The sequence below is a fragment of the Mus caroli genome, unplaced genomic scaffold (assembly GCF_978045245.1).
Source record: "Mus caroli unplaced genomic scaffold, Mus_caroli_1 scaffold_7, whole genome shotgun sequence".
Taxonomy (NCBI): domain Eukaryota; kingdom Metazoa; phylum Chordata; class Mammalia; order Rodentia; family Muridae; genus Mus; species Mus caroli.
This window is the reverse complement of record NW_028227262.1, coordinates 30,530,343-30,543,573: the sequence shown is the minus strand read 5'-3', so window position 1 is coordinate 30,543,573 and position 13,231 is coordinate 30,530,343. Positions and strand designations below refer to the sequence as shown.

General features: G+C 38.7%; 1 protein-coding gene across 3 annotated transcripts in view; it reads right to left on the bottom strand.

The window, feature by feature from the left end:
* Window positions 1-9,405: 9,405 nt before the first annotated feature.
* Window positions 9,406-13,231, bottom strand: part of Csgalnact2 (chondroitin sulfate N-acetylgalactosaminyltransferase 2) — a 34,801-nt gene continuing 30,975 nt past the window's right edge. For all 3 annotated transcript variants that reach the window (XM_085840102.1, XM_085840100.1, XM_085840101.1), the window contains one exon: window positions 9,406-11,325. In XM_085840102.1, coding sequence (XP_085696228.1) covers window positions 11,033-11,325 — 293 coding nt within the window. In that variant the 3' untranslated portion in view covers window positions 9,406-11,032. The remainder of the gene's footprint in view (window positions 11,326-13,231) is intronic.

Sequence of the window (13,231 nt, the reverse complement as noted above, 5' to 3'; positions counted from 1 at the left end):
TCTTCCAGTTTTTATTTGGAAGACTTCCACCCTCTTATTAGGGTTATTCCTACACTTTTCTTTTAAACTATTCGAATAGGACAACCCCCCAAATGGTTCTCAACCTGTGGGTTGCAACTCCTTGGGGGTTGAATGTCCCCTTTCCAGGGGTCACCTAAGCACAAAGTTACAGCTATGAAGTAGCAATGACATCGTTTTATGGTTGGGGTCACCACAGCCTGAGGAAGCATATGAAAGGGTCGCAGCGTTAGGAAGGCTGAGAACCACTGCCTTACATGCTTTCTCTGAAGCTTTCTCATCGCCATGATAGAAAAGTGGTGGCTCTTGGTAGAGAAATGTTGTATTTTACCACTTTGCTGAGAATTTCCAGTTTGTGTTTTTATGCAATTTGTTTCTCTGTGTTTTTTTTCTCATTAAAAATTGTTTTCTTGTTGCGGTTGTTTGTTCACTTGCCTGTTTTCTAAAGAGAGAAAGAGAAAGAAAGGCCATGGAGTTGAGTGGCTGAGAGGTGGGAGGGGTCTTTGAGGAGCTGAGGGAGGAGAAACTTATCAGACTATATTGTATGATTTTTCCCCCCAAAATAGAGAGAAAAATGATAGTTCTAAGACTTTTCTGGTGGAGTTTTTAGGGTCTTTGTTTGAGTGTGTGTATTGTTCTCTCGATCTCCATTTTATTAATTTCTCCCTTGATCTATCTATCTATCTATCTATCTATCTATCTATCTATCTATCTATCTATCTATCTATCATCTATCTATCTATCATCTATCTATCTATCTATCTATCTATCTATCTATCTATCTATCTATCTATCTATCTATCTATCTATCTTCCCTGCTTCCTTCCTTGTTTCCTTGCTTCCTTGCTTCCTTGCTTCCTTGCTTCCTTGCTTCCTTGCTTCCTTGCTTCCTTGCTTCCTTGCTTCCTTCCTTCCTTCCTTCCTTCCTTCCTTCCTTCCTTCCTTCCTTCCTTCCTTCCTTCCTTCCTTCCTTCCTTCCTTCCTTCCTTCGTTTCTTTCTTTTGCTATCTATTGCTTTGGGGTTTGGATTTTCTTATTTTTCTAAGACTTTGAAGTGTTTCGCTGGGTGATATGAGATCTTTCTAATTTCTTGTTCATTTATTTTAATACAAGGCCTCATATATTTCAGGCTGGTCTCCAGTTTGCTGTGGATCTGAGATCCTGAGATCCTTGAGATCCTGGCCTATGCCATTGCCCAGTGACTTTATTAGACAAGTGTTTGAGGTCTGCTGGGGCAGTCTTTACCTTACAGCTTCCTTTCTTTGCATACCAGAGGCCTCTGCTGGCCACACTTAAGGTTGCAGTCTCTAAACTGAACAGGTTTCTCACCTTCCCGAGACTCCTCAGATGGTACCCCAGGGGCTACTAAAGTCTTAGCTTGGGGGGTCTGGCCCCTGAGTGTGGGGGAATCAATGAGAGGCTGGGATCATTTCAGGCAGAGGACTTGTCTTCTTGCTTTCCAGCACTGTTGGGTATTAGTCACCCTGCTGAAGGAAGGAAGGAAGCTGTGGTGTGTCAAGTCTATTCATGGAGCCTGAGTGACTCTTCAGCAGTGACAGGTAGGTGGCTCCAGAGAGAGGCTGATCCACTGGCTGGCCTTAGGCTCAGCATTATGCAACTCATGATGATTCGCAGCCGATGACATCAGGTCCTAGCCAGCCAAGAGAGCTAGCTACCCTTTCCCTGTGGATCTCTCTACCTGCCTGAGCTGAGCCTGCTGCTGTCTGTGCCCTTGAGATTGTCATTGTCTGGATGGATGCTCTGTTCTCCACAACTCCCTCTGAGTTCTGGTTGTCCTTCTTGACCTCAAGTCCCCAGAGTAGCTCAGTTTTTACAAAATAAATGTTTATTAATTTTTCCAAATTACATAAAATATATTTTGATCGCATTCACACCCAACTCTTCCCCTTAACTTCTCTAAGATCAGTCCTTATACCTTCCTGCTCCACTTTAAATTTATATCCCTTTATTTCTAAGTTTAATAACCCATTGATTCCAGATATCCTTTCTATGTACTTCTGGGAATTGGGGTCACCTACTGAAGTATGGTCCATCTACCAGGAGCCACAGCCTTAAAGAAAACGGACTTTCCCAACTCCAGAAGCTATCAACTGTTCTTAGCTCCTCAGCTAGGGTTGGGGGCTCATGAATTCCTTCCCATCCCATGCTAGAATGGTGACTGTGCAGGCAACTACAGATGTTTAAGTTCACACGTGTAGAGGGAGGGCCTGTCATGTCCAGAAGACACTGTTTTTGCTCCACTGACCCCTAACACCTGGCTCTTACAGTCTTTCCATTCCTTCCATGTTGTCCCCTAAGCCTTGGGGGTGGTTATAAAGATTTCCTACTTATGCTCTGCCCTTTGGCCAGTCATGTGTTTCTGCATTAGCCACCATTAACTGCACAAAGAAATTTTTCTAATGGAATTTGCACTAATCTATGTGTAGAAAGATACAAATTTAGAGGGCAGTTTGATACTACATCTATTTAGCAAAATGCTAGTATTCGTTTCACCCTTGGGTCTGGTGGGCTCCCCAACAAAAGGTTCTTGACCAGATTTTCAGTACCAGGCATCCTGTGTTTCCTCCTGTGAAACAGGCCTTAAACCCAATTGGAAAGTCATTTGTTATCCCCACAACATTTATATATTGTATATATGTGTGTGAGTATGTATATGTGTGTATACACACACACACACACACACACATATACATATACACACATACATACATACATATACACACATACATACATACATGCATACATACATACATATGTTATATTCTTAAATTATAGCATATGGTCTGGATGGTGCAGCAATGGCTGTCTCACACTGGAGAGGGCAAGAATATGGTGGTTATTCAGTCCACGTGGCTGGATGTCTCAGCGGTTGAGATTGGAGTCCTAAGGAAGTTGGTTCTAATACTGATGAAAGAACGCCATAGCAACAAACGGATGGACTTGCTAACAAGAGTGAGGCCTAGCAGGCAAAGAGCAAAGTTTCCTTCTTCCATAGGCTTTCATGTAGGCTGCCACCAGAAGGTGTGACTCAGATTTATGGTGGATCTTCTTGTTCCAAATAATCAGAATAATCAAATTCCTCCCAGGAGTGCCCACCTTAAGTTTTAGTGGATTCTAGATGCAATAAAATTGACAACTATGATTAGTTACCACAGTGACCCTGGGCATATTTTGCCACACTGGTGGCTATTTAGGCAGCTTATAAAATACAGGTTTCCACGCGGCTTGTTCAAGTATCCTTACAAGTGACTTATCCTTTCCTCACCCACCCACTCCTGCCACTCCCTTCTCCATGTAAAACTCTCCTCCATTCTTTCCATTTCCCCCTTCATATTACCTGTTATATCTACTCTCATTTAAGATCTTTCTAACCTCTCTCCACCGATGGTCCCTTTGTAGTTCTACAGATTTTACAGGTACTCAAAATTAAACACACACAGACACTAAAGTTTCAACATTAAGAGCCACATGTTAGTGAGAACATGTTTGTCTTTCTTCTTCTGTGTTGGCTGACTCAGTATGTTTTCCAGATTCATCCATTTACCTGAAAATTCCTCAATTTCACTTTTCTTTATGGTCAAATGAAATTCTATTGTATATAGGTACTACATTGAGTGAAATTTTATTGTATATAGGTACCACTGTATAGAGGTTCCACACTATATACAGGTACCACACTGTTTACAGGCACCACACTGTGTACAGGTACCACACTGTTTACAGGCACCACACTGTGTACAGGTACCACACTGTATACAGGCACAACACTGTGTACAGCTACCACACTGTATATAGGTACTACACTGTATATAGGTACCACACTGTATATAGGTACTATTGTATACAAGGTACCACACTGTATATAGGTATCACATTGTATACAGGTACCACACTGTATATAGGTACCACACTGCATTGCCATTCCTCAATTAATAGACATCTAGGATGTTTCCATGTCCTAGCTATTGTGACTAGAGCAGCTATAAACGTGGGTGGGCATGCGTGTCTATAGCAGGGAATAGTCTTTTGGGTATGTGCTCAGGAGTGCCATCATTGGGTCATAAGGTAGAATAGGTCTATTTCTAGTTCTCTGAGGAACTATGCTATGCTGATTCCCACAGCAGCTAATTAAACTTTTCACTCCCACCACCAAACACAGCAGGAGTCTCCATTTCCCACAGCCTCCCCATTTGTTCTTTTGACTGGCATATTTCAAGGTAATTTTAAGTTGGATTTCTCTGACAGCTAAGGGCAGGTAACACTTTAAAAATATTTCTTAGCCATTTGTACTTCTTAGGACTGTTTATAGTTTTCTTAGCTCACTTAAAGAACGGGGCTGTTTTATTGGTTTTTTTTTTTTTTAGTTCCTCCCATATTATAAGCACTAATATTCTGTCAGATATATCTGGCAGAGAATCTTTCCCATTCTGCAGACTCCTTGTCAGTTAACAGTTCCCTCTGCAGTACAGAGGCATTTGAATTTCATAAACTCCCACTTGTTGATTGTTGGCCTTAACTTCCTGGGCTCCCAAAGTCCTGCTCAGAAAATGTCCCCACTGCTCTTTCAGCTTCAGACCTAACATGGAGGCTTGTGACCCAGTTAGAATTGGCTTGTGTGAAGGGTGAGAGAAAAGACCAGTTTCATTGCTCTACACGTAGATACCTAGTTTCCCCAACACCATTGTTAAAAGTTGACATCTTTTCTCCACACTGTCTTTAGCATCTTTGTCAAAATCAGGTGGCTGTAGGTGCACTGATTTATTTTCTGGGTCTTTTATTAGTTTCCACTGATCAGTGGTTTTTGTGTGTGCTAGTACCATGCTGGTTTTACTACTAAGTGTAGGATATAACTTGAAATCAGTTTAGGGATAAAGCCGGTAGTATTTTTATTTTTCACTAATGTTTTGGCTATTTGGAATCTTTTGTGATTCCATGTGAGTTTTAGGTTTCTTTTCTCAATTTCTATGAATATATTATTGGGACTCTGATTAGTGTGGCGTTGAATTTGTAGTTTGCTTTTGGCTAGATGGCTCTTTCCATCATTATTTCTGCCAACCCATGAGCATGGCTGGTATTTTCTGGTATCTTCTTCAATTTTTTTTCTTCAGTGTCTTAAAGTTTTTATAGTAGAAGTCTTTTCTTCCTCAGACCAATTCCAAGATATTTTTGAGGCTATTGTGAATGGGGTCATTATCTTAGTTTTCTTAGTTTGTTGTTGGTATATAGTAAGGCTACTGACTTTTTGTGTTAATTTTTTATGTTGATACTCTTTATAAATACATTTTATCAGCTGTAGGTGGTTTTTGGTGGAGTCTTCAGGGGTTTTTATGTATAGAATCTTATTACCTGCAAATAAAGACACTGTGACGTTTTCCTTTCCTGCTTGTAACTCCATTATCTTATTCTATTGTCTTATTGCTCTAGCTAAGACTTCAAGGCCTATTGTTGAACAAGAGTGCAGAGAGTGGACATCCTTGGCTTATTCTTAATTTTAATGGAAACAGTTCAAGTTTTTCTCTATTTAATATGATGCTAACTGTGGGATTCTTGTATATTGACATGCCTTTATCATGTTAAGATGTGTCCTCTGTGTCTCTAGATTCTTGAGGCCTTTTGTCATGAGAGCGTATTGAATTCTGTCAAGGTCTTGTTTGCATCTAACGAGACAATCATTTGGTTTCTGTTCCGGCATGTACTTGTGTGGTGGGACTGCATTTAAATTTGCACTTATGTTCATCTAGGAGATTGGCCTACAATTAATTCTTTGGTGTTAGAATGGGAGGGTAGGGTCTTTGTCTGGCCTTACATATTAAGGTAGTATGGCTTTGTAAAAAAAGAATTTCAAAGATATCCTTCCTTTTCTACTCTACAGAATAATTTGAGGAGTATTGTTTTCAGGTCTGGTGCAAGTAACTTATTTTGGAAAGTAAGTTCACTCACTATACTTACAACTGAAGATACAGGAATTTTATTCCTATAGAAAATCTGGCACACAGTTTTTTATATGTGAGAACTGATTTTTCTTAAATTTTTATTATTTAAATGCATTTTATATATCAAACATATTAATAATATTGAGTATTTTGAGAATAAAATAATACGTAAAAATTTGTTCAACTTTTATATTCATATCCTTTCATACCCTAAAATAGCATTAATGAATATTTAAAACTATCTATAACTGAGGATCCTATATCTACTGTTGAATAAATTGTTGCAAAACAAACAAAATATTCTTTGGGAATTGAGCATAGTAAAAGAGCATAAAATATTAAAAATGAATCATTAAGAAATATATTCAAAAGCCCTAATATGATACCACCTGACATAGTGAGAGAGTATTTAAGATGCATTATATATCTGTGTACACTGTCTAACAATCAGTTCATGTAAAAAAGGTTATCAGTGTTTCTAGGCAGAAATTATTTTATCAGTAAGTATATTTAAAAAATTTTAAAATAGCAAAAATTCTATGAAGTTAAACATTAAGAAAATGCTAATTTCAAGCAGTGAGAAAAATTATCAATAATATTTCCATGATGTATGTAGAATATGATTTTAATATTTTTAACTGTTAATATTCAATAATTAGATCCATTTGATTCATAACTCCTGTTTGTTTCACTGTGTCTCTGTTTAGTTTGTTTCCATGATCTGTCTGTTGCTGAGAGTGGAGTGTTGAAGTCTCTCACTATTATTGTGTGGGTTGTGATGTGTGCTTTGAACTTTAATAAAGTTTCTTTTATGAATGTATTTAGAGCAGAAATGTTCAGAATTGAGAGTTCATCTTGGTTGATTTTTCCTTTGACCAATATGAAGTGTCCTTCCTTATCTTTTTTGATGACTTTTGGTTGAAAGTTGATTTTATTTGATATTAGAATGGCTACTCCAGCTTGTTTCTTGGGACCATTTGCTTGGAAAATTATTTTCCAAACTTCTACTATGTGGTAGTGTCTGTTTTTGATACTGAGGTGCGTTTCCTGTACACAGCAAAACGCTGGGTCCTGTTTACATATCTAGGCTGTCTATGTCTTTTTATTGGGGAATTGAGTCCATTGATGTCGAGAGATATTAAGGAAGAGTGATTGTTACTTCCTGTTATTTTTGTTAGAGGTGGAATTATGTTTGTGTGGCTATCTTCTTTTGGGTTTGTTGAAAGATTACTTTCTTGCTCTTTCTAGGGTGTAGTTTCCCTCCTTGTGTCGGTGTTTTCCATCTATTATCCTTTGTAGGGCTGGATTTATGGAAAGATATTGTGTAAATTTGATTTTGTCATGGAATATCTTGTTTTGTCTGTCTATGGTGATTGATAGTTTTGCTGGGTATAGTAGCCTGGGCTGGCATTTATGTTCTCTTAGGGTCTGTATGACACCTGCCCAGGATCTTCTAGCTTTCATAGTATCTGGTGAGAAGTCTGGTGAAATTCTGATAGATCTGCCTTTATATATTACTTGACTTTTTCCCTTACTGCTTTTAATATTCTTTGTTTAGTGCATTTGGTATTTTGATTATTATGACACAGGAGGAATTTCTTTTCTGGTCCAGTCTATTTGCAGTTCTGTAGGCTTCCTGTATGTTCATGGGCATCTCTTTCTTTAGGTTAAGGAAGTTTTCTTCTATAATTTTGTTGAAGATATTTACTGGCCCTTTAAGATGGATCTTTTCTCTCTTCTATACCTATTATCCTTAGGTTTGGTCTTCTCCTTGTGTCCTGGATGTTTTGGGTTAGGAGCCTTTTGCTTTTTGCATTTTCTTTAACTGTTGTGTCAATGTTTTCTATGGTATTTTCTGCACCTGAGATTCTCTCTTCTATCTCTTTTATTCTGCTGGTGATGCTTGCATCTATGACTCCTAATCTCTTTCCTAGGTGTTCTAATTCCAGGGTTGTCTCCCTTTATGATTTCTTTATTGTTTCTATTTCCATTTTTAGATCTTGGATGGTTTTGTTCATTTCCTTAGCCTGTTTGATTGTTTTCCTATAATTATTTAAGGGATTTTTGTGTTTCCTCTTTAAGGGCTTCCAGCTGTTTATCTGTGTTCTTCTGTATTTCTTTAAGGGAGTTATTTATGTCCTTCTTAATGTCCTCTATTATCATCATGAGAAGTGATTTTAGATCCGAATCTAGCTTTTACAGTGTGATACTGTATCCAGGACTTGCTATGGTGGGAAAATTGGGATCTGATGATGCCAAGTAACCTTGGTTTCTGTTGCTTATATTCTTATGCTTGCCTCCCACCATCTGATTATCTCTAGTGCTACCTTCCCTCACTATATCTGACTGGAGCCCATCCTTCCTGTGGTCTTGGTTGTGGCAGAACTCCTCAGAGTTCAGCTATCTTTGTGATCCTGTGATTCTGGGGTTGTATCATCGTGAGATCCTGGGTGTGTCAGAGCTCCTGGAAGTCAAGCTGCCTCTGGGACCCTGAGATCCTGGTGTGAACAAGCTCCTGGGATCCTGGGATCTTGGGTGTGTTAGAACACCTGAGAGTGGAGCTTCCTCTGGGTGTTGTGGGACTGGCTGTGGGAGTTTGTGCCCAAGTTCTGTTTAGGGTGCTGGTCCAGACTAGAAGGAACCTGTACCACTGGTCAGGTGGAATTCTTGGGTGCCTGGGTCTCACTGGTCCCAATTACTTCTGGTGTTGGGGCAGATGTTGTGCCCTCCTCATCTCTGATCCTATGATCCCTCTGGCACACTTCTGAGAGTGTATAGTCATGCTCATGATACCACTGCTTGTAATAAAAACAGAAGACAGTAAAAAGTGTAAACAACCAAAAGCTAACCAATAATATTATGACACACAACAAAATTAAAAAGCTCTAAAGGCACAAATATTATTAATAAAGTCAGTATCAGAGTATGTTCATAAAATATTACTCAATAATAAAAATGGATCAATTTGGATATTAACATGGGTAAGCCTTTTTGTTTTGTTTTGTTTTTCTGCACAGGGTTTCTCTATGTAACATTTCTGATTATTCTTAAATTCACTTTGTAGATTCAGGGATCCACCTGCCTCTGCCTCCTGAGAGCTGGGACTGAAGGTGTGTACCACCAAGCCCGGCAACATGGGTGAACTTTAAGAACATAATACCTTATGAAAGTTAGAAAGCCTATAATGAAATAATAACATGAATTCAAAACAAGACAAAGTTGAACAGTGGAGAAACACAGAGTTGGATTGTGACAGGTGAGATGTGTACTAGAAATGCACGACAGGGCGAGTTGTCGGCGCTGTGCTATTGACGGCGCTATGTGCTGGTGCTTGCTTTACTCTTTAATGTCACGACTATATGCCGTGAATCCTCACGAACTTAGATTTTAAATTAGAAAGAAATGAACTTACCACATTTTCATTTAGCTTTTGGTAACAAAATACTTTATTGGTACCACTTAATGTAAAAAATATAGTAATGCTTTCATTGCTTAGCTTCCATCTTCAAATAAAAGCTAGTTTAAAAAAATAGGAGTTAAAGTAAAAATCATTTGATTATCTCAAAACCAAGCTGAAATCACCTTTGTAAATCATTAAGTACCCTAATTGTAAATACCACGGTCACTGGTCTTTACAATAAATAAATGTGTACAAAGGAGATTACTGGCTCTGCTTACTCTGCAGAAAGCCCTTTATACATCTTAAAAAATACCTCAACCATATGCCAGGTAGAACCCTCAGCAACTCGTTAATATTGAACTGGATTCACATTAGCACCTAGAAATTTGGCATTTGTAACATTTGAGATGGTATGATTTACTGAACAAAAATAATAACTTTTTCTGAGTTCTCATGGGGGTATATAGAAATAGCAGGTCCCTTTAAAAGTCAGGGGTTAAAAAAACTATGCATGCCTTTATTTTATCTCCAATTTCTGGATCTAGTAAATGACCCAATGATAAAATATCCATGTGTGATAAATATTATAGTACAGTTCTACTGGAATATAATTTCTTATTCATCTTGTCTCATTAATAGAATTTACATTTCAATTAAAGTAGCATTCAATCTGTACAGTTTTTTAAAGTACTCCATAATTTATATTTTTATCAAATCACTTTTCCTTCCTTCCCTTTTCTCAAATCAAGGGTGGTCTTATTATATAATGCATTTAATTTTTTTCAATAAAACTCTTTCAACTGAAAGTATAATACAAATGCAAACACAATTATGGTAAAATTAGCATATAGAAAATAAATATATATGTGCCCATGCTAAACAAGACAGTGCAAAACAAAAGCCATATAAAACCATGCTATAATGTTCATATCTTCTATGTCTCTGGCTTATATAAAAAGACATTCCCAAACACAGCTACTGTCCTGCAATCCAATATAATAAAATGTTCAAAACAATCTACTACAGTTTGACTATGAATTTTGAACATTGGTAACATAACAATATATTTTATTTATAATCAAACCATAAATTCTAAACTACATCTACTATATCCATTTGCTTAAAAACATATTCAAAGGGAAAGCAACATGAAACTAAGGGGTTTTGACTTATGCCTTTGTGATGGACTGTAGATTTCAGATATGTTAATTATTTTCTGTGAAAAAAATATTCTACATGTGATCAATGAAAGCTTTCATCTAAAGACTGAAGTCAAATGATTGACTTAGTGGTCAGCAGGCATATCTGTCTGAACATTTCGACCAACCAGTGTTCTGTTCCCTGTAGGAGTGTGCTGACCAACTCAACATCAGCCTCGTATACTCCAGGACCAATCAGAACACAGGTACCAGGCAGAATCTAATTCAAATGATTTTGGGGACAAATATAAAATTTCATTTTGTCAACTGTTTCATACTATAGTACTCTCACAAGGCAGGCTATACATCAAGACACCTGTGTTTTCTTCTTATATCAAGTTGAGCTACAAAAACATTTCAGAAAGAACATGGAAAAGAAAAGTTTTTCTCTGGAAGAGGCACATAATCTAGAGTTGGAATTAAGGCTGAATAAACAGTGCTGGTTTGTGGTTGACTGTCTGTTACCCAGCAGCCTCGCTGTTTGTTCTGTATGCCTGTTTGCGAAGATGCATCTCTATTTCCTCCCTGAAGACCATCATTCCCAGGTGAGAGTGGGAGGCCTCATTCATGGCTTTGGATTGGATGCACATTCGGTACTGCTCAGGGGTCAGCTCATCTGCACAATGTTTCTCATGCCAGAGGTGGAAGAGACCAGGAACTGGAGTCCGAATCACAATAAGATCACCGTGTAGGTATTTTCGGTAAAGATGAACATCTTCTCCACCCCAGCCTTTTACTTCCATGTCAAATCCACCTGCAGGTACAAAACTGACACTTTCAGGGTCTGCAGCCAGAGCATAAACAAGTGTCTGAGTATTAGATGTTCTGCTTCAATGAGACTGTATGGTACAGCATAAGACTACAGCATAGTGGGATAACTTCCTGGTCAGAAACTCCATTAACAACTGACATTTAGACTATGAGAGTTCAACATCAGTTGCTGAAAACATTGCTATCATTTAAGAACACCAAATCCTACAGAAAGTCAAAGGAGAAGGAAATACAAATCACGTTCCCACCCAGATGGTGTTACACAGAACTGTTCTCTGGGCCACACTGCCACCATCTTTGTGAGTTTAGCTGTGTCTGTTTGCAAAAGTTCACCACAGCTGGACTTGCTGACTACTGACCTTCCCTTGTGGGAGGAGCAGAGACCCTCACTGCAGCATCCTGTCATGTCTCCCAAGCAGGGATAAGCAATTCTGTCCCAATTGCATGTGACCTCTGGGAGGGCTTAAAAGTACACAGTATAGGAAGGACTAGGGAGGGGGTCCCAGGCACTTGGTCCTGGGCAATCTTTATCCATGTTGGGTGCAGACTTCCCATGTGGCTGCTTTAAAATCACCTATGCTCCTGCCTGGAACTCCCATTGGTCTGTAAGCAAGCCCAGTACAGTCACTGGAGTGAGCTGCCGGATTGTACTTTGGTTTAATCTTTGGGATGTTTGGAGGAAAGGGAGATATTACTTACATCTTCCTTAAGGAAGGAATTTTAGCAGCACATGATTTGAACTCACAGGAGTAAACTGGGGTTGCTGAAGGAGTTCAGAAAAAAAAATAAGGTTTAGGTTTAAATACTAACACATGCAGAGTTTTAGAGGTTAAACAGGTGGAGAAAGGTAAAAGCTGAGACATGAACTCTGTGAAAGATGCCAAAATTGTAGCCAACTGGAGAAGATACTCAAGGAAGAAACTGCCAGATGTCTGTTACTCAATTAGGACTGGAAAAAAAAAAAAAACGGAAAAAGAAAAAACAAAACCACAGACTCTGGGCATGGCAGTGCACATCTATAATACCAGCAGTCATGAGGCAGAGGCAGGGGGATTTTAGGTCTGAGGCCAGTTTGCGCTATAAGAGTCTGTTTCAAAAAAGCAGAGGCTTTGCATCCAGGTCCAGTCCTCAGTACCAATAAATTAAAGAGAAAGACTGTGCCGGTGGACATGGTACATAAATATGATTCTAACCTTATTAGCACAACTCTGACAAGTCGTAGGACAGAGGCTGATAGCAGTGGGTGATGGTGAAATGGAGATATTTCTTAAATTGGGTTCAAGCTAAACAACTGACTTTTTTAAAAAAGCAGGAAGAACAAAGAAGTATTTAAAGCTTTTTGAACAATTAGAAGATAGTCTTAAAAAAAACAAAAAATTCTGGTCTGGAGAGATGGCTCAGCAGTTAAGAGTACTGACTGCTCTTCCAGAGGTCCTGAGTTCCATTTTCCAGCAATCACATGGTGGCCCACAAACATCTGTAATGGGATCAGAAGTCCTTTTCTTGTGTGTCTGAAGACAGTGAGATTGTACTCACATACATAAAATAAATAAAAATTCTTTAAGACCCAGGCTTCTAAATTAACATTCATACCTAAGAATTCTAAATTAACATTCATATCTCTATAGTTTAAGCAGTCATATCTGTACTAACTGCTAAATAGCTCTGGTTTTCTTCCTTACAGATATGCTCAAATATTAGAGAGAGATAGTATACATGCTTAAAGTAAATGCAGAGGGCAGCTCTCCTGCTCTAATGCCTCCAGGGCCAGCTCTCCCATGATGCCCAGTAGAGGGGTGGGGCCAGTTCTGCACAGCCCTCAGACATCAACTTGTCTCTGGGCAGCAGCCCAGACCAGGGCTTTGGTTGTAACAGACCCTTGCTGCTGC